The sequence below is a fragment of the Crinia signifera genome, chromosome 6 (assembly GCF_055691185.1).
Source record: "Crinia signifera chromosome 6, ASM5569118v1, whole genome shotgun sequence".
In the NCBI taxonomy this organism is placed as follows: domain Eukaryota; kingdom Metazoa; phylum Chordata; class Amphibia; order Anura; family Myobatrachidae; genus Crinia; species Crinia signifera.
This window is the reverse complement of record NC_139222.1, coordinates 43,582,179-43,609,685: the sequence shown is the minus strand read 5'-3', so window position 1 is coordinate 43,609,685 and position 27,507 is coordinate 43,582,179. Positions and strand designations below refer to the sequence as shown.

The window sequence follows — 27,507 nt, the reverse complement described above, 5'->3', positions numbered from 1 at the left end:
CCTGATCTCCCGCTCACATCATGTCACTGTGTGTTATCAGACCAGTCTCCTCCCCACACTCCCTGGTGTATCTCATACATCAGGAGCCATCCGCCCCTATTATACTACTGCTCTCATTTGCACATTTGTGGCCTGCTGGAGGTCATTTTGCAGGGCTCTGGCAGTGCTCCTCCCGTTTCTCCTTGCACAAAGGCGGAGGTAGCGGTCCTGCTGCTGGGTTGTTGTCCTCCTACGGCCTCCTCCACGTCTCCTGATGTACTGGCCTGTCTCCTGGTAGCGCCTCCATGCTCTGGACACTACGCTGACAGATACAGCAAACCTTCTTGCCACAGCTCGCATTTATGTGCCATCCTGGATGAGCTGCACTACCTGAGCCACTTGTGTGGGTTGTAGACTCTGTCTCATGCTACCACTAGAAAGAAAGCACCACCAGCTTTCAAAAGTGACCAAAGCATCAGCCAGAAAGCATAGGAGCTGAGAAGTGGTCTGTGGTCACCACCTGCAGAACATCTCCTTTCCACCTGTTGTCTATTCCATTCCAACAGCATGTGACATTGATTGTCAGTCAGTGTTGCTTCCTAAGTGGACAGTTTGATTTCACAAAAGTGTGATTGGCTCGGAGTTATTTTGTGTTGTTTAAGTGTTCCCTTTATTTTTTTGAGCAGGGTGTGTGTGTGTGTGTGTGTATGACTGAATTTAGCCATTTGTTGGTAATTTGCGGACTTCACAGGAAATGTTACTATTGACATATTTATTATATTCCCAGCAGATGGATGTAACAGGAGGAATATCTCAGCGAGACCTATCTTATCTCCAGGTGGTAAATTAGAAGATATCACACAAGGTTCTCCAGGACAAAACCCCAACACCCCAATTATACACCCAGTACCTCACTGTGCAGGTATCTCATGTAATCCCTGTAATCATGCCCAGTGTTCCCCTGATAACTCACTTATTGTTACACCTATTACAGCTTTTACAGTAGTTAATGTATATACCTGCTCTATAGATGTTCAACCGAACACCAAACTCATTAATGATCAACCAACTAAGCCAGAAGAGAAATCTTATTCATGTTCTGAGTGTGGGAAATGTTGTACATCTAAATCAGATCTAGTTACACATCAGAGAAGTCACACAGGTGAGAAGCCGTTTCCATGCTCTGAGTGTGGGAAATGTTGTACATCTAAATCAGATCTAGTTACACATCAGAGAAGTCACACAGGTGAGAAACCGTTTCCATGCTCTGAGTGTGGGAAAAGTTTTAAACGCAAATCAGAGTTTGTTATACATCAGAGAAGTCACACAGGTGAGAGGCCATATCCATGTTTGGAGTGTGGTAAGTGTTTTACAGATAAATCAGGTCTTGTTAAACATCAGAAATGTCACTCAGGTGTAAAGCCATTTTCATGCTCTGAGTGCGGGAAAAGTTTTAATCGGAGATCACATCTGGTTTCACACCAATGGTCTCACACAGATGAGACGCCGTTTTCATGTTCAAGCTGTGGGAAATATTTTACACGCAAATCAGATCTTTTAAGACATGAAAGACGTCACACGTGTGAGAATCCATTTACATGCTCTGTGTGTGGGAAATGTTTCATACACAAATCACATCTTCTTGTACATCAGAGGGATCACACAGTTGAGAAACCATTTACATGCTCAGAGTGTGGGAAATGTTTTAAACTGAAATCACATCTTCTTGTACATCAGCGATATCACTCAGGTGTGAAACTATTTGCATGCTCAGAGTGTTCCAAATGTTATACACTGAAATCAAGTCTTGTTACACACCAGAGGCGACACACTGGGGAGAAGCTATTTCCATGCGCTAAGTGTGGGAAATTTTGCAAATGCAAATGAGATCTTTTTAGACATCGCAGACTTCACACAGATGAGAGGCCATTTTCATGTTCTGAGTGTGGGAAATGTGTAACAAGATCTGATTTATGGGAATAACATCAGAGAAGTCACATGGGAGAGAAACCACTTCTAGTTACATTACCATCCACATACATAGTTGGAATATATGTCATCATATTCCCTCCTATATCCCTATAGACCAGTGGTAGCCAACCCTAGCCCTCGAGAGCTACCAACAGTGCACATTTTCCAGACAACCTAGCTGCTGCACAGCTGCAATCATTAATCACTGACACATTTTAAAAGATAAACAGATGGAGCTAATTAGCTCACTTGTGATTCTGTGAGGAGACCTGCAAAACATGCACTGTTGGTAGCTCTCGAGGACTAGGGTTGGCTACCCCAGCTATAGACTGTAAGCTTGCAGCAGGGCCCTCTAACCTCTAACACTCTAATCCACAGGTTCTCAAACTTGGTCCTCAGGGCCCCACACAGTGCATGTTTTGCAGGTCTCCTCACAGAATCACAAGTGAAATAATTAGCTCTACCTGTGGATCTTTTAAAATGTGTCAGTCAGTAATGAGCGCACCTGTCGGGTAACCTGGAAAACATGAACTGTGTGGGGTCCTGAGGACTGACTTTGAGAATCACTGCTCTAATCCATGCACTCATCATCTCCCCCTGCATTGGTTATTGCAATAGTCTCCTGTTGACGATGAATAAAATATTTTAGAATGGTATAGTTAAGGGATAATAAACCATACATATATTCAATAAAAGATTTATTAAACTAGGTTATAGGTTATTATGAGTAGGAAAGCGCTTACATAGAGATATTTAGTGGACTTTAGGTGTTTATGCAGTTTGCAAGTAGAAATCATGATGTGAGCAAACGTAGGCTGGTGGACATTGTGGGACATGGTGACGTGGTGAAGGCAAAACTAACACTGGCTTCTGTTTGCTTAGAAGATAACAGACTTGCTCGTATGGACTATGAACGACAGAGCTTACTCATCAATTTGCTTTAACCCATTCATCCTCTAAAGCAGGCATGTCCAACGTTGGCCCTCCAGATGTTTTGAAACTACACATCCCAGCATGCTTTGCCACAGTTTTGCTATTCGAGAATACTAAAACTATTGCAAAGCATGATGGGATGTGTAGTTTGAAAACATCTGGAGGGCCAACGTTCGACATGCCTGCTCTAAAGTAATGGAATTGTAAAGAGCGATGATGAGTGCAACCTTCCGTAACAGCCCATCAACGATTGAGACGTGGAAGAATGTAATGATTTATGATGATACATGCCTCTATCATCATTATAGATGCCTTGTTTGTAAATGATTTATGAATCATGAGTACCAACTAGAATCACCCCCTAAGTCTCTCACTTTCTAGCCTCCTGACCCCTGGCCAATATTGCTGGGTCACTGTATCATACAGCTCACCAGGAACCTTTGCAAACTGGTGACCATTATCCAGAAGAGAACACCTGCCCCTGTGTATCACATTCTTATTTCCCTATAAAGTGTAAGCCTGTGAGCAGGGCCCTACTTACCACTGTGACTGTTTGTACTTGTAGACAGTGATAAAACAAACTGGGTATTTACAAAGAGCAACTACTGTAATATATAAAAAATACAACATAAAGTACAAATTATATAACAAGCAAATAAATGATTCAGTTTAAAGAATGTCATGGATGTGGGCAGGGGCGTAACTCCCAAAGGCAAAGGAGGTGTCTGCCTCTGGGCTCCAAGACCTTAAGGGGCACCTGCATGTACAGTGGTGTCTGTGTGGTTTCCACAGGATTAAAATGTAACCACTGCTCTTCCAATGGAGCTCTGCGTAGCATCTGTATAGTTATTTTAACCTTCAAACACCTGCAATGGGGGACAGGACTGATCTCTCCTGGTATCACTCAACCTGTGCTGCATCAAATGGTGGCACACCTGCTGCTGGACTGTGTGATGGGCTCTGATGGTGAATACTGATTCTAAATGTTTGGTTGTCTGACCTTGACCCACCAGCCATCACACAGAGTAGCGGGAGCCCTGCCAATCCACTGTGGGCTCTGATATACACACACACACACACACACACACAATATTTTCCCTTTAACCCCTTCACTGATAATCCTGAGAATATTCTGGGCTATGCATTAATGCCCAGACTGGCAAGCCCGGAAAATTCTCGGAATTGGCAGTTTGTTGTGCCGGGCAGCGCTGCTGAGTTGATCGCTGAACTCAGCTGGCTTCATCGCTGTCCGACTTCCTCATCTCCGCCTCACCCCCCCATCTCTTGTATTACAGCCTGTGGTGGTGGCTTATGACAAGCTGGGTTGTTAAATGCAGGAATGGGGCGCAATGGCAGACATAGTGTTCGGCAGCGCTGCCCAGACCCTACACACAGCGTGGTGTTTTTTTTAGGTAGCGCTCCCCCTAAAAAACTCCCAGTGGGGAGCGCTGCCTTACCCTACCTTAAAAAAAAAAAAAACACCACTGAAGGGGTTAAAGTGTGTGTGCATATTCTGGGATCAGTGAAGACCCCATTATGGTACCAGTATTTTAAAGGTTAAAAAAGCAAATAATATATCACAACTTCAATTATTGAGCTCAAACGAAAAGTTGATTTGTGATCAGTGATTAGCTGAGTAATCCATTAAGAGTACTTTAATTTCTGTGATCCTTTCTTCCTGCCATGTTTCGGGAATTTAACTGATAAAAAAGATTGTTCTTTGGAAATAAATCTGCACGGACATATCTGTCTGTACATTGAGTGTAAGCAGTATGAGAATCATCTGACCTATTGCATTTAGAAAGTATCTGGCCAGTTCTATAATACTTTTTTCAATGATAAGTGTATGGATTGTTTATTCTTTTTATATGTTCACTGTTTTTCTACACATGCTATACACGTGAGGGATTGGTGCTCATCTTAATAATATCCTGGTGATGTCATTCAGCTATTTGTTGGCGCCAGTTCTGGTTTTTGAAAAATATAGCAACATTTTGAATGCTGTCCTATAATTAATAATGGCAGTGACATAAAGATGCAATATTAAAGTAACAAAATAATTAAAAAAATATTGTAAATGTTTTGGGATGCTCCACTGTGGGTATTATGGATTGTGTCTATTCCTTGTACTTTCAATGTAAGAAATAAAAATGAAAGGTGTCCATTTATACATCAATAAATCCTGAGATTCATGCATGTACAGTATCTGTCAAATAAGTGGTCTTGAACCTTTGTAGAGTTAGGTACAGATAAAAGTCTCTTGAAATTGAGTTGACAATGATTTCTATAGTAAATAGGGGCAGATGTACTAAACAGCGTTAAGTGCATTTCTGCACTTAACGCTGGTTAACTGGGGGGGATTACGTTGACCCCAATGTATTACTAGCGCACCTAACATGCACTAGTGACAGCCCGCCAAATTACGCTCTGCAATCCCACCCAGTGATTAGCGACCGGGGCGATGTATTAATGGCCGCTTTGCCAGCTCAGGGCTAGCGTTGTCCTATCCCCACTGTGGGGACAATGCTAGCCCTGCTTCTGGCTTGGGCTGCGCTGGAGATCTCGTGGTTTTAGCCAGCCGGGGAGAGTCCTTCACGCTGGGCATAGCGGCTCTGCCTACATCTGCCTATAACGTTTGCCCGCTTCTCCACGTTATGCTGGAGAAGCTGGACTCGTTATTTAAAAAACATTATAGGCAGATTGATACATCTGCCCCAAAGTGTCTAGTTAGTTCGTAATCAGCCTTCATCCCCCTTTCACACATGTACAGATATTGATTTGCCCCTCTAGGGAGCACATTGCATATCTATTAAATTATTATTTTTTTTTTTTGGTATTATTTAAATATTCCCTATATTTCGGTATTGGAATTGGTATACAGTGAAAAATAGAGGTAAAATTATAAACAACAAACAAACATATACACATATAATGTGCTCAAAGAAAGAAATCCGTGTGTTCAAATTACACTGGTGTCTGTCTGAGATTTGTGTGTCCAAAATAGCTTAAAATGTTTACACAATAATTGATCCTGCTGGATTGTATTTGTGACTAAAGGCCCCCATACACGATACGATTTCGGCCCAAATCGCATATGGAGACATCCCCTCCGAATCGGATCGGAGTCGGGAGGTCAGACGGACTGCACATAAGATTTGCTAAATCTTATGTGCTGCCTGGAGCTGGGCGCAGGGAGCTGAACAGGGGAGGAAGCCGCTGCCATTAGCTGGAGCAGGGGGGGGGGGGGGGGGGGGGGTGGCGCAGAGAACCAGGGAGCCGGGCAGGAGAAGGTGCTGCAACAGTGCAGTGTGAGCAGAGCACTTCAAACAAAAAAATCTCATACAAACGAATAGGAAGCCATTGATTGGCTGAGACCTCTCTCAGTCAATTGCTAATTGGCTGAGAGAGGTCTCAGCCAATCAATGGCTTCCTACTTGTTTGTATGGGCTTTTTTTTGTTTGAAGTGCTCTGCTCCCGCTGCTGCCCTGCAGCGTCTTCTCCTGCCCGGCTCCCTGCGCCACCCCCTGCTCCCACTGACGGTAGTGGCTTCCTGCCACTACCCTGCACCACCCCTGCCCGGCTCTCTGGTCACTGGCATACCCCCGCTGCTGTCCCCCGATCCCATTGTCCCTGCAGCTCCCCTGGAGTTGCATGTGATAAATTGCATGTTATTTATCACATGCAAGACTTGGCACATGAAGTGCCATCGCATGAGATCCCTCCCGGGGAGCTGCCGGGACAATCAGGTCCGACTTGTCCTTAGGACAAGTCGGACTAATGTATGGGGGCCTTAAGTTGGAAGTTAGATATCAGTGATGGCTAACCTTGACACCCCACATGTTGTTGATGTTTAGTTCAACAACAGCTGGAGTGTCAAGGTTAGCCATCACTGTTACATATCATCCACTTTATGTACCATCCACTTCATGTGAATATAGTGCCCCTTTTGTGCAGTTATTAATTAGATTTTCACTATCATTCATATGGGATACTGAGGTCTCAATACATTGGGGAATAGAGGTCAGGAGACTGGCACATAAATTTCTTCAACCAGGGTGTGCTGGCTTCTCCCCTCTACTTCCCCTTACTAGAAAATGTGCCCTCAGGAGAGGATGCTCACTCCTGGACAGAGGCATAGGGAGGATGGAGCCGGTGGAGCACAAGCTCTGGGCGCTGAAAGCTCAAATGGCGCTGAAGCTTGTGCAGCAGCTCCACCGCTCCCTCCATCGCCCATTCCCTGAGTCCCTGCTCTGCCGCCTGCCTGAATGAGAGACAGCGCTAGGCACGCTGAGTGCAGGGCAGGTGGCAGTTGCAGAGCGGAGAACAGCGCCGCTCCCCCGCCTGCTCCGAGTCCCTGCTCTGCCGCCTGAGAGACAGCGCTGCTCTCACACAGCGCTGCTCTCACACAGCACTGCTCTCTCTCTCTACCGCCCCCCTCCCCCCCATCCACTTTGTCAATTACAAACGCATATATTAGGGGACGTGGAATATATGTGAAGTTATCCGCGTCAGCTCGCCACGCTTCGGGCTCCATGGGCTCACCAGACTATATAATATCAATTCCATGCCGACGTGGATGGAGGGGGTATGAAAAGGTCGGGAGGACGCGTAATGCATGCACTCGCCACGCGTCAGGATGGCGTGGATGGTGGGGGTGTTTCAGGAACACATTAAAACCTGCCATATCATACATCTGAGCAATAGCTACTCAGAGGTCAGAGGCAGGAGGGTATCATTGCATTGCTGCTGGAGCGTCTGAGGCTGCCTTGCTGCTGGAGCATCTGAGACGCTCCTACGTATCACACAGATGGAGCGCGGAGAGAGGATATCATGCGGGCACAAGTGCTGTGTGAGAGGTGCTCACTAGGCTTCACAGGAGGTTAGGAGTACCAGCGCTGGGCTTGGAGGAGTCAGTGTATGAAGTAAAGCAGCATGCGCTGTCACCCTGAAACTAAACAAGCAGCAGGCAAGCTGCCAGAATTCAAACAGTCGCTACGCTTATAGCGTAGCTTAAGGCAGTCTGGCAAGCTGCCAAGATTCATAGCTAAAGCGGCACGAGCTGCCGCTGTGAAATTAAACAAGTACCCTGACCCCTTGTGCCCCCATTATAATCCGGCCCTGCTACAGGGGAAGCAGCCTGTTGTGCCTTTGTTATAGTGCAGCTGGAGCTTCCTCTGGTGCTGCGTTATCATTGTACAGGGGGATGATACTCTATTGTCCTATTGCTGTAACATACCTCCCAACATGATTAAATCATAGGAGGAGGGTTAAGTCTAAATTCAATTAGGCTAAGGGACCTTATGACGTGACAGGGGTGGAGAGAGGAGGAGCAAGGTCAGAACAAGGGGACCCAAACAGACCCTCACAGGCTTGCTTTGTCCCCACGATTCAGGCACGGTGGCCGGCTCCGCTTCGCATGCCACCTGGTTACTAAAGGCAACCAGCAGTGGCGGAAATACTGAAGGAGCAAGCCCCTGGTCTTGCTCCTATCCCTGGGCGTGTAAGGTCCTTTAGCCCACCACAATTTAGCAACTACCATAGGGGGAGGGAAGCTTAGTGTGCGGGAAATTTGGGGGTGTGGCCTAGTGAAAGGGGCATGGCCTATACTTGCGGCTCTCCTGTGAGGTCACGCCCCTGAGGCACGGCGTCTATTCACGGGCAACAGTGAGCACTCCCAACTGCCCCCCCCCCACGCTGCAGGACACTGCCAGCCCTGGGTGGGACGTGGGAAAAAAGGTGTTACTGTAGTGCAGGTGGAGCAGACCCCGGTGTTACTGTATCGCAGGTGGTGTAGAATCCGGTTTTACTGTAATACAGCTGATGCAGACCCTGGTATTACCTAACCCCTCCTCCGCAGCCCCCCAACAATAACAACCCCCACTAGTACCTAACCCCTCTTCCTCCAGCCTAGCTCTAACCCCCCCACTAGTACCTAAACCCCCCCCCCCCCACTATTAGCTAACTCTTCCCTTTACAGTGTAATACTAAGTCCCCCCACTAGCGGGATATGGCCATTGGGTCACCAGCATGATTGTCAACAAGCATTAGGTCGACATGCATTTAGTTCGACATGACTTAAGGTTGACATGCAGGAAGGTCGACATGATTTAAGGTTGACAGGGTCATTAGGTCGACATGGGGTTTTTACTGTTTTTTTTCAGCCAACATGTGCCGACAGGCGGTATTTCATGCCCTACCATCCACTAGGGCGTGGTGGGAGAATAAAATAGTGTGCCAAGCGCAGCGAGGCACCATGCCCAAAAGATGGATGGCAAGCGCAGCGAACCATGCGAAGGGACGCGGTGGTACGTTTAGGTGTCCGTGTCAACACGACATGTGCAGTGACAGGCGGTATTTCATGCCCTACCATCCATTAGGGTCGCCATTAGTAATCTTGGGGCCCGGAACTGACCTTCAGTCTGGGACCACCCCACACCCACCCTGGAACTGACCTTCAGCCCGGGCACCCCCTGCGCACCCCCCCCCCCCCACACCATTACTTACCTAGCTGTGGCATTGCCCTTGTTCCTGCACGCCTCCACATCTCTTCAGGAGCGCACACTGCACAGTGCAGCCTGCAGAGCGCCGAGCCCCTTTGTTTCCTAGGCTCGGCGCTCTGCAGGCTGCACTGTGTATTGTGCATGCCTGGCTGGGGGGCCACCAGGTGGGGGAGGTGGTGTGCGGCTGTGGGGGTGGGGGGGGCAGCAACGTGCCGCTGTGGGCAGCTGCCCGGGCCCCTCCAGAGGCTGGGGCCCAGGACGGCTGTAGCCACAGCACCCCCCTGTCGGCAGCCCTGCCATCCTCTAGGGCAGGGGTAGCCAACTCCAGTCCTCAAGAGCTACCAACAGTTCACGTTTTCCATCTCACCTCACAGGTACACAGGTGCACTCATTACTGACTAACACATTTTAAAAGATCCACAGGTGGAGCTAATTACTTCACTTGTGATTCTGTGAGGAGACATGGAAAACGTTAACTGTTGGTAGCTCTAGAGGACTGGAGTTGACTACCCCTGCACTAAGGCGTGGTGGGAGAATAAAATAGTGTGTTGAGCGTATTGAGGCAAACTTGTCCAAAGCATATGAGTGCAGCAAGCCATGCGAGGGGACTCGGTGCTACATTTCAGTGTCCATGTCGACAAGACATGTGCCGACATGTGGTATTTCATGCCTTACCATCCACTAGGGTGTGGTGGGAAAATTAAATAATGTGCCGAGAGTAGCGAGCCCAGGGAGCCATGCAGGTTGACCTTAACTTATGTCGACCTAAATGCATGTCGACCTAATGGGGTCCGCCTAATGCTTGTCGACCATAATGCTGGTGACCTAATGATCCATACCCCCACTAGTAGTAGTTAACCCTCCCCTCTCCACACCCCTCCTCCTCTTCTCCTCCTACCCTCCCCCTCCCCTCTGCTCCCTATCCTCCACTCTCTCTCCCTCTCCACTGCTCACCCTACTCTCCACTCCCCCTTCCTCCTTTATTCCCCCTCCTCACCTCCTCTTCTCTCTGACAGTCGCTACATGGCACTCTCTCTCTCCCTGCCCGTTCATTCTCTCTATCCCTGTCTTTCTCCCTGACACCCTCCCTAACTCCGTGTCTCTTACACTTTCTCTCCCTGACACACTCCCTTACTCCCTTTCTCTTCGACACCCTCTCTCACTCCTCTCACCCTTTCTCTCCCTGACACCCTCTCTAATGGGCCCCACACACTGGGCGATATTCAGGCATTTTCTGAGCAATTTTTATAAATCACTCAGAAAACACATGTAAATTTACATGCGTGCCCCCGCCGTTCTGAATCTGCCCAGGATTCAGATTGGACCCGCCGGTAAATTTACTGCAGTCGCACTGATGCTCCTGCTCATCCCATGTGTGGCGCGGGGATGAGCAGGGCCATCTGAGCAATTGTCATTGACTGAAGACGCCGGAGCAAGCCGCCCAGAAGCCGTGCTGAAGCCGCCATGCCCGCCCGCCCTCTTCAGTCACAAGCTGCATTGCTGCAGGGAGAGCGTTGCGCTGGACAGTGAAGTTGGTAAGTTTTTTTTTTACCACTAATGCGTAAACTTTTTTTGAGGGTGGTACACTGTACCACCAATGTTTATTTATAAGGCCACTGGCCACCAATGATATTTTATCGATTATCAGCCTGGAGCCCACCACCCAGGGGCAGCATCATGCTTCAGTCCGGGCCAGTGAAGCCCCGGAGGGGGGGACCCCTTTATTGGGGGGTCCCCACTTCCCCAGGGACCTGGCCAGGGCTGACCAGCCACAGAGGTAATGCTTTGGCTGCGGGACCTATAATAAGCGTCCCCGGTTGTGGCATTACCCTGATGCCTGTTTGAGCCCGGTGCTGGTTACCAGAATACGGGGGACCCCTACTTCTTTTGTCCCCCATATTTTGGAAACCGAGACAATATTCGCCTAAACACTTTCTGTGAGCAATTTGAATCTCTCATGCTGAATCTGCCATTATGAATCTCTGGCACAAATCTCTCCGTGTGTAGGGCCCATAACTCCATCTCTTCTTTTACTCTCTCTCTTTCCACAACACCCTCTTTGTTTCTCATTCCCCTCAAGCTTTCTTCTACACCCCATAAGGGGCATTTTAATGGGGGAAGGGCCCTTTCAAGATCTTGCTATGGGGCCCACAAAGTGCTAGTTACACAACTGTGTAGCAGGGTGTGATGTAGTGTAGTGGGATGTAGTTTAGTGCAGTGGGATATAGTGTAGTGTAGCGGGATGTAGGGAAGTGTAGCATGTAGCGGGATGTAATTACACATGTACGGGGAAGTAGTGTATGGAATGCCCCATTGTTCTGCACTCACATACCTGCTTTTCATAAATTTGTGGAAGGGGGCATGGATTTGTTTTGTAATTATGTTCTTTCTAAATGGGGCATTATGTATAATTGACATTACAGGTGGCATTATATGTGTAAGTGGCACTGCAGATGGCATATGTGTAAGTGGCACTGCAGGGGGCATTATATGTGTAAGCAGCACTGCAAGGGCACATTTTTACCTGTTTGCACTGGTAGCCAAAATGGCTAATGACTGCCAGTACCTAACCCCCCTTCCTCCCCTCAGTGTTACCCTAACTCCCCCCACTAGTACCTAACCCCCTCCTCCCACAGCCTAACACTATTTCCCCACTAGTACCTAACCATAACTCCTCCCACTAGTACCTAACCCCCTCCTCCCACAGCCTAACCCTAACTCCCCCACTAGTACCTAACCCCCTCCTTCAACAGCCAAACCTTAACTCCCCCCACTAATACCAAACCACTGCTCCCCTCAGCCTAACGATAACTGCCCCCCAGTATTACCTAACCCCTCCTTCCCTCAGCCGTCGCTCCGTGGGGGGTGATGCGGCCATCGTTCTGTGCGCGGGGGGGCGGGTGATGCGCCCGTCGCTCCGTGCGTGCGGGGGGGAAACGGTGCTGGCTGAGGTGATGCAGCGTGCAGGCATTGCTCCACAGGGGGGAGGGGGGCTGACTCCACCACTAGTACCTAACCCCTCTTCCTCCAGCCTAACCCTATCTCTCTCCATTAGTACCTAACTCTAACCCCCTCCACTGGAACCTAACCCTCCTCCCACAGTCTAACCCTAACTCACCCCACTAGTGCATAACCCCTCCTCCCCTCAGACTAACTGCACCCAGTATTACCTAACCCCTCCTTCCCTTAGCCCAACCCTAACTCCGTCCAATAGTACCTAACCCCTCCTTCCCTTAGCCTAACCCTAACTCTGTCCTATAGTACCTAACCCCTCCTTCCCTTAGCCTAACCCTAACTCCGTCCTATAGTACCTAACCCCTCCTTCCCTTAGCCTAACCCTAACTCCGTCCAATAGTACCTAACCCCTCCTTCCCTAACCCCTCCTTCCCTTAGCCTAACCCTAACTCCGTCCAATAGTACCTAACCCCTCCTTCCCTTAGCCTAACCCTAACTCCGTCCAATAGTACCTAACCCCTCCTTCCCTTAGCCTAACCCTAACTCCGTCCAATAGTATTTTATTTGGACTCCCCTGGTTGTATGGGGCATTCTCAATTGTATTTTGAACTATTAAATTAAAAAAAACTATTTTACAAGTAGTGTACACATATGTAGTATAAAGGAATAAGACCTTTGGTATTAATAAATTCCCCTACACCTGATGCCTCAGGAAAAAAATACAAGTGGAATTTATACTCATCAAAGCATATTGGACATGCTACTCCTTTTAGACTACAATAGAAACCTTTATGAGGTTCCACACAGAACTCATTTGATGGTCAGGGACCATGAAATGACTTCTAACCGGACAAGGAGCAAAAAGAAAGCGCACTGGTTTTGGCAGTTAGAAAGAAGCCAGTTTTGAGTGTAAAGTTCCAAATATTTTTTTTTATATATATTTATACACACAATAATGACATACAGTATATTGACAAACAATAACATCCAATATCAGTAAAATAACAGGTACCGGCCGATACCAAAAATACACAAAAAATAAAAAATACATAATTAATTGAAAAAAAAAATGTATATTGTTTTAAAAAGACCTCATATTTGCAGAACGATAAATGCAATAAGATCCAATAAAATAAAATGTCGGCGCCTCCTCCTCTGTTGTCAGGAGAGTAAATAATGACATCTCCTGACGTCGTGCCTAGGGATGCCAATCCCGGGGCATTTTTTCAATCCAGGAAATCGGGATTGAAAAATGCCCAATCCCGGGATCGGCTTCCCTAATGCAAAAACTCGCCCCGGCCGCCCGCATATTTACTTACAGGTGCGGTGCGGCTGGGTGGATGCAGCCTGGGCGTGTAGGTGGGATGATGCAGCCTGGGCAGGTGGACGTTGGGCGATGGTACGGGGGTCAGCCTCTGTGGGTGGGCGGTCTTTGAGGCGGCGGGAGGTCAGCGTGGTGCGCACTGCGCACAGGAGTCAGACTGTTAGGCTGTTGTGTGGCCTGCGCAGCGTGACCTCTGACGTCACGCTGCGCAGAGCCGTACTGCCCAGGATGGGAGAAACCAGGCAGCGTCTGAGCACAAGCTCAGACGCTGCCTGGAATTAGACTTCCGAAATACCGGGATTAGAAACTCCAATCCTGGGATTGAAATCCCGGTGTTTTAGGGGCCGATCCTGGGATTGGCCACCCTAGTCGTGCCATGCTGCTGTCACCACTGAAACCAGAAACACTGGGAGCACTCTGGGCAGCATCCATCACTGGTCCTGTTTTACCTCAGAGTGAGGGACCAGGAGCACTTACACACATTTTGACTGACTACACTATTTTTTGTGTATGTTTGGTATCGGCCGGTACCTGCTATTTTATGGATATGGGCATTGTCTATGGGCACCTTAAGTCTCACAAAAGGAACCTTTATAGGTTTGAAAAATCTACAAACTATCGTGAGTGGGGGTATGCCCAAATGTAACAATACCTTAATATAGTTATGTACACACTGTATTTGGTAAGTGAGGTACGTGGAGACATTTCCCAAACAACACCTCATTGCTTTATTTTCAACATACCTCCCAACAGGGATGCAGTTAAAATCCCGGCGGTCGGGATCCCGGCGTTCAGAATCCCGACCGCCGAAATCCCGACACATTCTCCCTCCGTGGGTGTCCACGACACCCCTGGAGGGAGAACAAATTAGTGTGCGTGGCGAGCGTGGCGAGCCCGCAAGGGGGGGGGGGGGGGGGGGGCGATCCACGTCCCCCCCTTGTCGGCATTTCAGCTGTCGGGATTCTGGCGTCAGGATTCTGAACGCCGGGATCCCGACAGCCGGGATTCAGTACTGAATCCCTCCCAACATGACCCTCTCCTCTGTTTCTGGACTTCCCTTATAATTAATGATTGCTATCGCCTGTGGTGAACACCTTTCATATCACTTAACCTGTTCAACAAAGGTGACGCCAATCATAAATTAAGAAGTTTAGAAACTGAGCATTGTGTTCCTCCTTGAAAGGGTCATGTTGGGAGGTATGCTTTCACCTAATGATTCACTTACTATAAACAAGTCTATAAACTGTGTATGTGTGTGTATATTTATCTATCAGCACGGACGGTGTAATGGTTAGCATTACTGCCTCACAGCGCTGAGGTCATGGGTTCGATCCTCACCATGGCTCTAACTGTGCAGAGTTTGTATATTCTCCCCGTACTTGTGTGGGTTTACTCCGGGTACTCTGGTTTCCTCCCACAATCCCAAAAATATACAGATAGGTTATTTGGCTTCCAAAAAAAATTAACCCTAGAATGTCTGTGTGTGCGTGTACATGTGGTAGGAAATATAGATTGTAAGCTCCACTGGGGCAGGGACTGATGTGAATGTTCAACTATTCTCTGTAAAGCGCTGCGGAATATGTGTGCGCTATATAAGAAACTATTAATAAATAAATATATATACATATACACACACATTGTGGCAGGGTCAGCATTCCCCCACATGAAGGTAATGTGGAGGATCCAGACCAGGTTTTGTTAGCAGTAACAGTAGCAGAAGCCCAGGTGTAATCAGCAGGACCGGATTTAATTCCCATTAAGACTGTCTTTCAATGGTGGACTATCTACCCGAGGGGATGGATTAGATTAGGGACCTTTGAAGCTTGTTAGAAGTCTGCTATGCCTGTATGCAGGGCTGGCGCCACCACTAGGCAAATCTAGGCATTTGCCTAGGGCGCCGGCCACTGGAGGGCGGTATTTCGCCCCCCCCCCCTTGCCGCCCGGGTACCTGTCCTGCGGCGTATATGTGCGTAAAAGCTGGCGGCGGCAGCAGGGGGTCCCTGCAGTCAATAAGAAATAACGAGCGCTATCCGCCGGGCAATGCTATGCGGAAGCGCTTCTGTTTTGGAAACACTGGCCGCACGCTGATTGGCTGAGATTCAGCCAATCAGCGTGCGCCGTGCGGCCAGTGTTTCCAAAACAGAAGCGCTTCCACATAGCATTGCCCGGCGGATAGCGCTCGTTATTTCTTATTGACTGCAGGGACCCCCCGCTGCCGCCGCCAGCTTTACAGCGCCGCAGGACAGGTACCCGGGTGGCAGACACCGGGGCGCCCCCACCCTGACTTGCCTGGGGCGCTCTGGTGCCTTGCACTGGCCCTGCCTGTATGCTACTGCCTGTGATACAAACTACACATGAATGTCAAATAGTTTATTGTCATCAGCAAGTACGGCATACTACCAAGTCATCACCTTAAGGTGCCCATACACTGCCTGCGATGTCTCGCAGCAGTGTACGGATGGCAGGGACACGAGATCCGTTGTGATGGATCGCATACGTCCCTGCTTCCCGCCCGCCTCGCCGCCTGGAGGAACGGGTGGTCCGATGGCCTGCCGGTCCGACCACCTGGTCGGGTCCTATGTGCATGGGACCGCGCATCAGACCCGACGGCATGTCAGGAAGAGGCAATTTGGTCCGATTTAACAGGCCGATTGGTCTCAATCAGCCGAAATCGGACCAAATCGCCCCGATGTATGGGGGCCTTAAGACCCTGAGTTTGTGATCCTTGTCACAATTGGTGGAGGATGAAAGCAAGGACCCATCTCAACAGAACATGGTACCGTTTGAGTGGGTGAGATATCATTGTTTAAACTGCAAGTTTGTGTTGTTCCCCTCTTCTCTGGTTATGCATTTTGCTTGTAGCCTTAAAGGGTCATCGCATAATAAACAGACTGTTGCTGGCGTGTGTTAAATATCCAGCAAAGCAGGAGGGTGCCTGTGGCGTCTGTTTACTCTCGGGCACTTACCATGCATTAGGTATGCCCATTGTTACAACTTCTTTCAACTTGATTTGAAGACTGTTTTCACATTCTTGATTATTACTTAAAATATTTTAGTGTTTTTGCATATACATTGTACCACTGTTTTGTTGGGAGATTCTACACACGCAACCTTATTATCGTCCATTCGCACGGGGATGATGTTTTCTATGTACGCATGCGCATTTCTGTGCATGTGCTGGGTGCGTGCGGCCACAGCGAACAAACTTGCGAGCGGAGGTGGCTCATTAGCATATGGGAACACCTAGCATTTCATGGCCATTCCTATAAGAACGCTGCCCATCTTTATGCTAATGGCGGAATGACACGGGGGGTGGGGCCAGGCAGCTTCCCTCAGAATGTGCACGCAGAGCTAAGGTTGCTCTGAGCAACCGTAGATCTGCGTGCACGTTCCACATCATTCGACCATGGAATGATGTGGGCGTTCCTCCACAGGCTGTGAAAGGATGTTTATGTAAAAGATCCATTCGCAGCCAATGCAAACGCATGTGCCTTGCGAATGGTGGACCGGCGTACCACCATTCGCAAGGTGGGATCTGGTTGACCACCCACAAGAGGATATTGCTTCACTTCATTTCACACCAAAAACACCATTGATTTAACCACTTGAGTAGTATACCTGGAAATTTCTGGGCATACCACTATGTAGTAGGTGGGCGCCAGTGGTGCCTCCATTGGAGCACCACTGACGCACTACCTTTAGGGGTCCCCCCCCCAAACCTCCTGTTGATCCCCCCGCTCCGGCGTAGGCCGGAGCTCCCCCGCCGCCAATCACCATACTGTTGTTACGTAGGTGGCAGGCTCGGGGATGTTTGGGGCGGCTCTGGAGAGTTCAGACACCCGAGTCCTCCCAAGCCGCCGCAAAACATCCCCGAGGGGAGCTCCGGCATACTAACGCCGGAGCGAAGGGGTGTGTGTGTGTGTGTGTGCTGTTTGGGGTCTTTGAGAACCAGTGATTTAAAGTATTGTTTTACCCCTTGTGATACATAAATACAAAAAAAGGGATTAACGTAAGTAATTAAGTTTCTATATAGCACACTTTCTCCATCAGGACTCAAGGCGCTTTACAGACATCAAAACAATGAACAAAATACATAGGATTTGGGTAGTACAGCAATAGATACTGTAAGTCATACAAACATAAAAGAAAGCCTTGAGAGCACAGTAGGCACAATGTGGTGTTGGTGCAAGCATTTTGGTTAATAACTTCCACGAGTTGTGTAATCCACCCTAACAAGGTACCAGGTGAGGCAGCCATCTTAGGCGCACTGCGTAGGATTACTCTGGGTGGAATACATTACACAAAATAGTGTGACACAAAATAGTGTGAAGAAATGACACAAAATAGTGTGATTGCATCATAAAGCAGTATCCCAGCAAGACACTCAGGTCCATGTATTTTTCATCCCATCCACAAGTGTACCAGATGAGGCAGCCATGTTGGGCGCTTTACGAAGGTTCCACTGTGGGAGGTGAGCCATATAAGGACCCAATGCACATATGGGAAAGTAGTATGATATACAGTGTATGGAAACATCCACGTGATGGACATACTGCCCACAGAGGAACCATCCAAGGCAACAAGCTGTGGTGCACTGCATAGGTTACTGCTGGGGATCAGTGGAGGTACACAATAAGGAATAGCACATGGTGTGGCAGAAGTACATCATTGGGGGTGGGTTTAGGGTGTTCCTGACTGAAGCTGACCCTGGTGCTCTCCCCCCACAGCCCCAAGCTCACCATGGGAACAGTCCTGGTGTTCTCAGCCATAGGGGTGGTGTGCCTGGTCCAGGTATTCTCATGGCAGAGTTGAGGAGAGGGAAAAAAATGAGCCTGATTTTTGTGCTTTTAATGCAGTCCTAGTCTAGTAATGTTGGTTTGTTGTTTGCCTTCTGTTTACCTTTGGTTCAATGCCTGTATAATGCTGCTTTAGATTTTAAGCGTACCCTTTCTAACAAGACCATTCATAGACTACGCCCTCTAGAGTCCTAAAGGACTGGTGTCCACTCCTATACTGTATAAAAAAGGCTACACAAACATGTTTCCATCCTGATTACTACCCAACCAGCAAACCACCCCCTCTCCAGCAAGATTGGTGTTAATCACATCTAACAAATGTAAGGTCAGTAACTTGATCACTATAGTTCTAACATCTTAACAGCACAGATTTACAAGCAATGTCAGAGCTTTTTACAGTTTTATTTATGCTATGTAATCACTGCTCTGCTATAAACACACACATCAATGAGCAAAGTAGTTGATCAAAAGTACCAAGTTATATTTCAGTAGAACTAGCTGCAATAATGTGCAGTCTTGTTCTGAATAGCATTACCTAGTAATATTTCAGTAAGAATAGCTGCGATAATCTGCAGTCGTGTACCAGAGTCCACGGTGAATAGGCAGGGATCCAGCTGCTTGGTGTGATGGCTGGTGGGTCAAGGTCAGACTCCCAAACATTCAGAATCAGTGTTCACCACCGGGGCCCACCTCACAGTCCAGAAGCAGCTGCATCACCTTTGCTTCAGCACCAGCTGAGTGGTACCAGTCCGGCTGTCCCCCATTGCAGGTGTTAGCAGGCTCAAGTAATTATACAGACGCTCAACAGAGCTCCATTGGAAGAGCAGAGGCTACATTTTAATCCTGTTGATAACCACACAGGTAACACTGTACATACAGGTGCCCCTTTAGGGCTTAGAGTCCAGAGGCTGACATCCCCTTCGCTTTTGTTAGTTACGCCCCTGCACACATCCCTGACATTCTTTAACCTTAATTATTTATTTGCTTCATTATTGAATTTCCACCTTGTTTTATTGTTTATTTATTATGGTTTCTTATATAAACTTGCTCTTTGTAATTGGAAACAGTGATAAAACAAACTGGGTATTTACAGACAGTCACAGTGGTAGGAGGGCCCTGCTCGCAGGCTTACACTCTATAGGGAAATAGGAATGTGATACACAGGGACAGGTGTTTTGCACAACAGTCACCAGATTGCAGAGGCTCCTGGCGAGCTGTATGATACAGTGACCCAGCAATGTTGGCCGGGGGTCAGGATAATAGAAAGTGGAAGATTGGATAGGAAAGGTATATGAAGGTTATTTGGGTGGTGCAGGAATTTGATAAGCTGCCTAAAGAGGTTGAGTACTAAGGAAACACCTGAAGGATTGGAGAAGGGAGGAGAGTCTTATGGTGTGTGGGAGAGGATTTCATAGAGCGGCTGCAACCTGAAGTAAGTCCTGCAAACATGAAAGGGAGCGAATAATGCACGTGAATGAGAGATGTAGATTTTGTGCACAGCAGAGAGGTCAGTTGGAGAGATTATGCGATAGAGAAGAGATGTACATTGGTGTAGTCAGGTTTATGGCCTTGTGTGTAAGTAAATATATTTCATGTTGACTACAGTAGACCACGTTTAACTAATGGGGGGACTGACAGAGTGGATCTGGAGACGAAGATCAGTCTCATGATGGATTGTAGTGGAGAGAGTCTGTATTGGGGAAGACCAGTAAGGAGACTATTGTAATAACTAATGTGGGAGATGATGGGTGCATGCAACAGAGTGTTAGCAGAGTCTTGTGTAAGGTATGGTCATCTTCCTTATCTGGGATGGTGGTGTTCTGTATATTGATTATACATTTTTTTGGGAGGATTGTGATAATGTGGTGTTCTTAGTGTATAGTGATGCTGGCATCTAATTAAATAAATTCCAGTCTTTTATTGATTTAATCCATTATAACTGTATCTGGATGGTAATGTAACTATAACAAGTTTATATACTTCATAATCACCAACTGTTTCATTGCTGTTATTTCCTGATGTTTAAAAAGATAAGGCTTCCGTGTAAAGTTTTTAAACATTATGAACAAGAAAGTGGGTTCTCCCCTGTGTGACATTTCTGATGTTTAGCAAGCAGTGGTTTGCAAGTAAAACATTTCCCACACTCAGAACATAAATATGGCCTCTCACCTGTGTGATACCTCTGATGCATAACAAGATCTGTTTTCTGTGTAAAACATTTCCCACATTCAGAGCATAGAAATGGCTTCTCACCTGTGTGACATCTCTGATGTCTAACAAGATCTGATTTAGTTGTAAAACACTTACCACATTCAGAGCATGTAAACGGTTTCACACCTGTGTGACTCATCTGATGTCTAACCAGACGTGATTTCTGTGTAAAACGTGCCCCACACTCAGAGCATGGAAATAGCTTCTCCCCTGTGTGATGTCTCTGATGTATAACTAGATTTGATTTTGTTGTAAAACATTTACCACACTCAGAGCATGAAAATGGCTTCTCACCTGTGTGATATCTCTGATGTGTAACAAGATCTGAGTTGCAGGTAAAACATTTCCCACACTCAGTGCATGAATATGGTTTCTCACCTGTGTGATATCGCTGATGTACACGAAGATGTGATTTGCATATGAAACATTTCCCACACACAGAGCATGGAAATGGTTTCTCACCTGTGTGATCCCTCTGGTGTACAAGAAGATGTGATTTGCATATGAAACATTTCCCACACTCAGAGCATGTAAATGGTTTCTCACCTGTGTGACTTCTCTGATGTCTAACAAGACTTGATTTCCGTGTAAAACATTTCCCACACACAGAGCATGGAAATGGTTTCTCACCTGTGTGACTTCTCTGATGTATAACAAGACTTGATTTCCGTGTAAAACATGTCCCACACTCAGAGCATGGAAATGGCTTCTCACCTGTGTGACTTCTCTGATGTAAAAGAAGATGTGATTTGAGTATGAAATGCTTCCCACACACAGAGCATGTAAATGGTTTCTCACCTGTGTGGCTTCTCTCATGTATAACAAGAGTTGATTTCCGGGTAAAACATTTCCCACACCTAGAGCATGGAAATAGATTTGCCCCTGTGTGATGTTTCTGATGTGTAACAAGATTTGATTTATTTGTAAAACATTTCCCACACACAGAGCATGTAAATGGTTTCGCACCTGTGTGACTTCTCTCATGTATAACAAGACTTGATTTCCGTGTAAAACATTTCCCACACTCAGAGCATGGAAATGGCTTCTCACCTGTGTGACTTCTCTGATGTGTAACGAGATCTGATTTAGATATACAACATTTCCCGCACTCAGAACATGAATGTTTCTCTCCCGGCTTAGTTGGTTGATCATTTAGTTTTGTGTTATGTTGAACATCTATAGAGCAGGTATATACTTTACCTACTGTAATAGGTGTAACAATACAATAGGTGTAACACTGGGCATGATTTGAGGGATTACATGAGATATCTGCACAGTGAGGTACTGGGTGTATAATTGGGGTGTTGGGGTTTTGTCCTGGAGAACCTTGTGTGATATCTTCTAATTTACCACCTGGAGATAAGATAGGTGTCGCTGAGATATTCCTTCTGTTACATCCATCTGCTGGGAATATAATAAATATGTCAATAGTAACATTTCCCTGTGAAGTCCCCAAATTACCAACAAATGGCTAAATTCAGCTGCAGGTAAAAACGTTCTCATCTCCCAAACCCAGCGACTACAGCTAGATATACACTGTCCCACAGGAGATGTTCCCGCTCTGGACTCAGAACATGATCCCAATATCCTCTTGTGCAGCAGTGTGACGCTGCTATACATTTCTCACATATTATTAATAATACATCTTATTATATATATTCTCCATCAGGACTCAAGGAGCTTTACAGGCATAAAAAGCACATAGTATATAACATTGAGTAATACAGTAATACACAAGTAAACAATAAAGAAAACATGGAGCGCATAACACATGGTTGATTCAGATAGTTTGAGTAATAACGTCCATGGGTCGCATATTCCACTCACCATTGGCACCAGACACGGCAGCCATGTTGGGCAAACTGTGTAGGATTATCCTGGGTGGAATAGTTTCCCCCAAAAGACACAATACAGAATGGATGGTTTCAGCATCCTAATGCTAGGAGTAGGGGCCCTGCATAACCAACAGGTCCTTGTATGTTTCATCTCATCCATGGGTGTATCAGGTGACGCAGCCATGTTATGTGCACTATGAAGGATACACTGTGTGAGATAAGCCATGCAAGGGTTCAAGTAATATGAGGGATAACACACAGTGACATGATGTGAGGAGGAGAGCAGGAGTATAATAGGGGCTGATGGATGAGATAAACCAGAAGTGCTGGGGGAGACTGGTCAGATCTCTGGGCTGGTAACACACAGTAACATGATGTGAGGGGAGAGCAGGAGTATAATAGGGGCTGATGGATGAGATACACCAGAAGTGCTGGGGGAGACTGGTCAGATCTCTGGGCTGGTAACACACAGTAACATGATGTGAGGGGAGAGCAGGAGTATAATAGGGGCTGATGGATGAGATACACCAGAAGTGCTGGGGGAGACTGGTCAGATCTCTAGGCTGGTAACACACAGTGACATGATGTGAGGGGAGAGCAGGAGTATAATAGGGGCTGATGGATGAGATACACCAGAAGTGCTGGGGGAGACTGGTCAGATCTCTAGGCTGGTAACACACAGTGACATGATGTGAGGAGGAGAGCAGGAGTATAATAGGGGCTGATGGATGAGATAAACCAGAAGTGCTGGGGGAGACTGGTCAGATCTCTGGGCTGGTAACACACAGTAACATGATGTGAGGGGAGAGCAGGAGTATAATAGGGGCTGATGGATGAGATACACCAGAAGTACTGGGGGAGACTGGTCAGATCTCTGGGCTGGTAACACACAGTGACATGATGTGAGGGGAGAGCAGGAATATAATAGGGGCTGATGGATGAGATAAACCAGAAGTGCTGGGGGAGACTGGTCAGATCTCTGGGCTGGTAACACACAGTAACATGATGTGAGGGGAGAGCAGGAGTATAATAGGGGCTGATGGATGAGATACACCAGAAGTGCTGGGGGAGACTGGTCAGATCTCTGGGCTGGTAGCACACAGTGACATGATGTGAGGGGAGAGCAGGAGTATAATAGGGGCTGATGGATGAGATACACCAGAAGTGCTGGGGGAGACTGGTCAGATCTCTGGGCTGGTAACACACAGTAACATGATGTGAGGGGAGAGCAGGAGTATAATAGGGGCTGATGGATGAGATACACCAGAAGTGCTGGGGGAGACTGGTCAGATCTCTGGGCTGGTAACACACAGTAACATGATGTGAGGGGAGAGCAGGAGTATAATAGGGGCTGATGGATGAGATACTCCAGAAGTGCTGGGGGAGACTGGTCAGATCTCTGGGCTGGTAACACACAATGACATGATATGAGGAGGAAAAACCTTACACAGCTTACGGTCTTAAGGTGCGCATACAGGGTACAATTGTTCTGTGTGATGAGATGCACGCTCCCGTCACACATCAAAAAGTATGTGCTGCACATACTTTTTGTACTAGATCTCATCTCATTGCATTGCAAAACCTATGCGATGAGATGCGATATTGTATACAATAACTGTACCATGTATGGGCACCTTAACACAAACACAGGTGCTTTGGGACAATTAATAACATAAATTCACTCAAAACTGGGAGAATATGCAAACTCCACCCACATAACACACTGGTTATATTTAATTTAAACACTCTGTAAAAATTGTACATAGAGAGACAATTCTGTGATAATTGCTTATTACTCACCTGTACTGATATTTGTAGGGGTTTCCTCCTCCTTACACTGCTGATTATGCTTTACATATGTCTCTTCTCCCCCCTCTGTATCTTCTGCCTTCATATCATTCACAGATGTCTCTTCTTCCTTTATATCTTCTGCATTTATATCAGTGATATGCGTCTCTTCTTCTTCCTTGATATCTTCTGCCTTCATATCAGTCACACACATCTCTTCTCCCTCTGTACCTTCTGCCTTTATATAAGTCACATACATCTCCTCTTCTCCCTCTGTATCTTCTGCCTTTATATCAGTCACATACGTCTCCTCTTCTCCCTCTGTATCTTCTGCCTTCATATCAGTCACATATGTTTCTTCTCCCTCTGTACCTTCTGCCTTTATATCAGTCACATACGTCTCCTCTTCTCCCTCTGTATCTTCTGCTTTCATATCAGTCACATAAGTCTCTTCTTCTCCCTCTGTATCTTCTGCCTTCATATTAGATAGGTGCTCACCCTAAATAACCACAAAATCATAACTTATCAATAGAGAGATAGACAGTGACACCCTGACATCTTATAGGTACATGACACATACAATAATGAAGTCATCACCCAGACAAATGTCCAGTGTTACTGTATAATGTTCCATTCCCAGCAGTCACCTCTCCAGTCACATCCCCCGGTGTAACTGTATAGCGTCCAATTCCCAGCAGTCACCTCTCCGGTCACATCCCCAGTTGTCACTGTATAATGTTTCATTCCCAGCGGTCACCTCTCCGGTCACATCTCCCGGATTAACAAGAAAAAACAGAAGTGTACCTGTGCTGGCTGTTTAAAGATAAATGGATTAGGAACGGTGGAGGCCGGGGATAGTGGCACTTTTGCGGTGCTCCCGACTTCCATCCCACGGAGCCCCCCATCCCCGGCCCCCTAGAGATCCGGAGAAATTATACAGAGAGAGCAGCAGGAGGGGAGGTCGGAGGAGGCCCCGGAGCAAGATCTGGAAGAGGTCCCAGGTGTGGCTGCATGCCCCGGCACACAAGGCAGCGCCCCCCCCCCCCCAGCGGCAATGGCAGGATGTTGCCCCACCCCATCGGCCCAGAGGACTGCAGCCAGAAGAGGGGTGAGATGGAGGAAGGAGGCGGACGGCCCCCAGCACAGGCAGCGGTATGGTCATGTTCCCGCAGTCAGCGCCCCTGTCAGCATCAGCGTCGTGTTCCCGCAGCCAGTGTAGTCGGCTTGTGTCTGCGAATGTGTGTATGTTCGCGCCTAACTGGAGCTTACACAGTTAGTGTAGACAGTCAGCGTTACGCAGTTAGCGTAGTCAGTCACATACCCTGGAGTGTCAGTGCTTATTACATTGTGTGGGAATCATTGACCATTTTAAACCTGCCTGACATGATAGGTGTGAATGTGTTCCTGAAACACCCCCACTATCCACGTCAGCCCGATGCGTGGCGAGCACAGTGAGCCCCGCCAAGGGGACGTGGTACGCATCCACCCGACTTGTTCATACCCCCACTATCCACGTTGGCATGGAGTTGTTTTTATAAATTGTCCCACGAGGGGACACTGATTACTTAACGTGTATTCATCTGCGCTCGATACGCTTTGGGCTCGTTTACACTTTACACGGGACTATAAAATCAACTCCACGCCGACGTGGATAGTGGGGGTACGAACAGGTCAGCTGGATGCGACCTGGAGAGTGGATAGGGGGGGTTTGAAATGGAGGCATTTGCCAGTATGTAACATGGAGCACTGGCAAATGCATCCCTTATTGTGCATGAGACGCACTTGCGCCCTAACTCCCCCTTTGTGCACAAGACGCACGCGCTTCCGAACCACTAACCCTGACCGTCTCCCTGAAGTGGACACGGGCAAGGTTGCCCTACCCTGCCACAAGAATTACTGAGACGCACAAGCGTATGAGACGCGAATGTGTCTCAGGCAGGTGGAGTGATTCTCCGCTGGCGCCCGCATGATCGCCTCTCCTTCGGCAGCCACAAGCGCATGGGATCTGGCAGTTACCGGCGCTGTGTGAGAGGGGCTGGCTAAATTATCATTAAGATGAGTGCAAATCCCCATCCCAAATAATAAATAGGTCATCTATATAACTGCCATAGAAGACCAGGTTCCCCTCCCAGCCCCACACATGGGTGTCTTCTACCTCACCCATGTATAGGTTGGTCCCCATGGCCATCCTCTTCTCCTGAAGATAATACATGTCAAAAAACAAAAAATAATTATGGGAAAGTAGAAACATAATAGAATCAATAAGAAAATCCCTATGTGTGCAGCTAAGGTCCTCATCCTTTAAGAGTCTTCTATTGATCACCTGACATCCCAAAATCATGTGGAATGTTGGTGTACTGTATACTAGAGTCAAAAAGGCATCATTAGCTTTCCAGGTGATGTGTTGAATTTTGGACAGAAGATCTGTGGTGTCTCTGATGTAGGACCTCAGCTGAACAACATAGGGCTGTAAAAAGTGATCTCCCGGTGTTACTGTATAATGTCCCATTCCCAGCAGTCACCTCTCCGGACATATCCCCCGATGTTACTGTATAATGACACATTCCCAGCGATCACATACCCTGGTGTTACTGTATAACATCTCATTCCCAGCGGTCACCTATCCAGTCACATCCCCCGGTGTTACTGTAAAATATCTTATTCCCAGCGGTCACCTCTCCAGTCGCATCCCCTGGTGTTAGTGGGGGGGGATAAAAGAAGGGCAACTAAAATGGTGCATGGCCTACATCACAAAATGTACCAGGAAAGACTAAAAGATCTTAATATGTATAATTTGGAGCAGAGAAGGAAAGGGGGACATGATAGAAACTTTCAAATATATCAAGGGCTTTAACAAGTTACAGGTGGGAGACATTCTTCACAGGAAGAGGAGCAGCAGAACAAGAGGACATGCACTGAAACTAGAGGGAGGAAGATTCAGGGGAAACTTGAAGAAGAATTACTTCACTGAAAGAGTAGTAGATAAGTGGAATAGCCTCCCATCAGAGGTGGTAGAGGCAAATCCAGTAGTACAATTTAAACATGCTTGGGATAGGCATATTGATATCTTCACAAAAAAATAAGGATCAAATATGGTTTGAAGTAACATGTTTAAAAAAGGGGCAGACTAGATGGGCTAAGTGGTTCTTATCTGCCATCAAATTCTATGTTTCTATTTTACTGTATAATGTCCCATTCCCAGTAGCCACAAATTC

The 27,507-nt window shown here is 47.2% G+C and overlaps 2 protein-coding genes across 2 annotated transcripts in view; one reads left to right on the top strand and one right to left on the bottom strand.

Annotated features, from left to right (window-relative positions):
* The window catches only part of LOC146009592 (uncharacterized), a 78,847-nt gene extending 75,861 nt beyond the window's left edge, over nucleotides 1–2,986 (top strand). The window contains exon 19 of the mRNA XM_083150040.1: nucleotides 767–2,986. Coding sequence (XP_083006166.1) covers nucleotides 767–1,866 — 1,100 coding nt within the window. The 3' untranslated portion in view covers nucleotides 1,867–2,986. The remainder of the gene's footprint in view (nucleotides 1–766) is intronic.
* A 15,759-nt stretch (nucleotides 2,987–18,745) lies between these two features.
* LOC146007598 (uncharacterized) lies at nucleotides 18,746–26,986 on the bottom strand. The gene is made up of 3 exons (XM_083146073.1): nucleotides 26,874–26,986; nucleotides 24,305–24,791; nucleotides 18,746–22,073 (listed from the first exon to the last, which is right to left on the bottom strand). Exons 1-3 carry the CDS (start codon nucleotides 26,892–26,894, stop codon nucleotides 20,518–20,520), a joined length of 2,064 nt encoding a protein of 687 aa, XP_083002199.1. The 5' UTR covers nucleotides 26,895–26,986; the 3' UTR covers nucleotides 18,746–20,517.
* Between the last annotated feature and the right edge of the window lie 521 nt (nucleotides 26,987–27,507).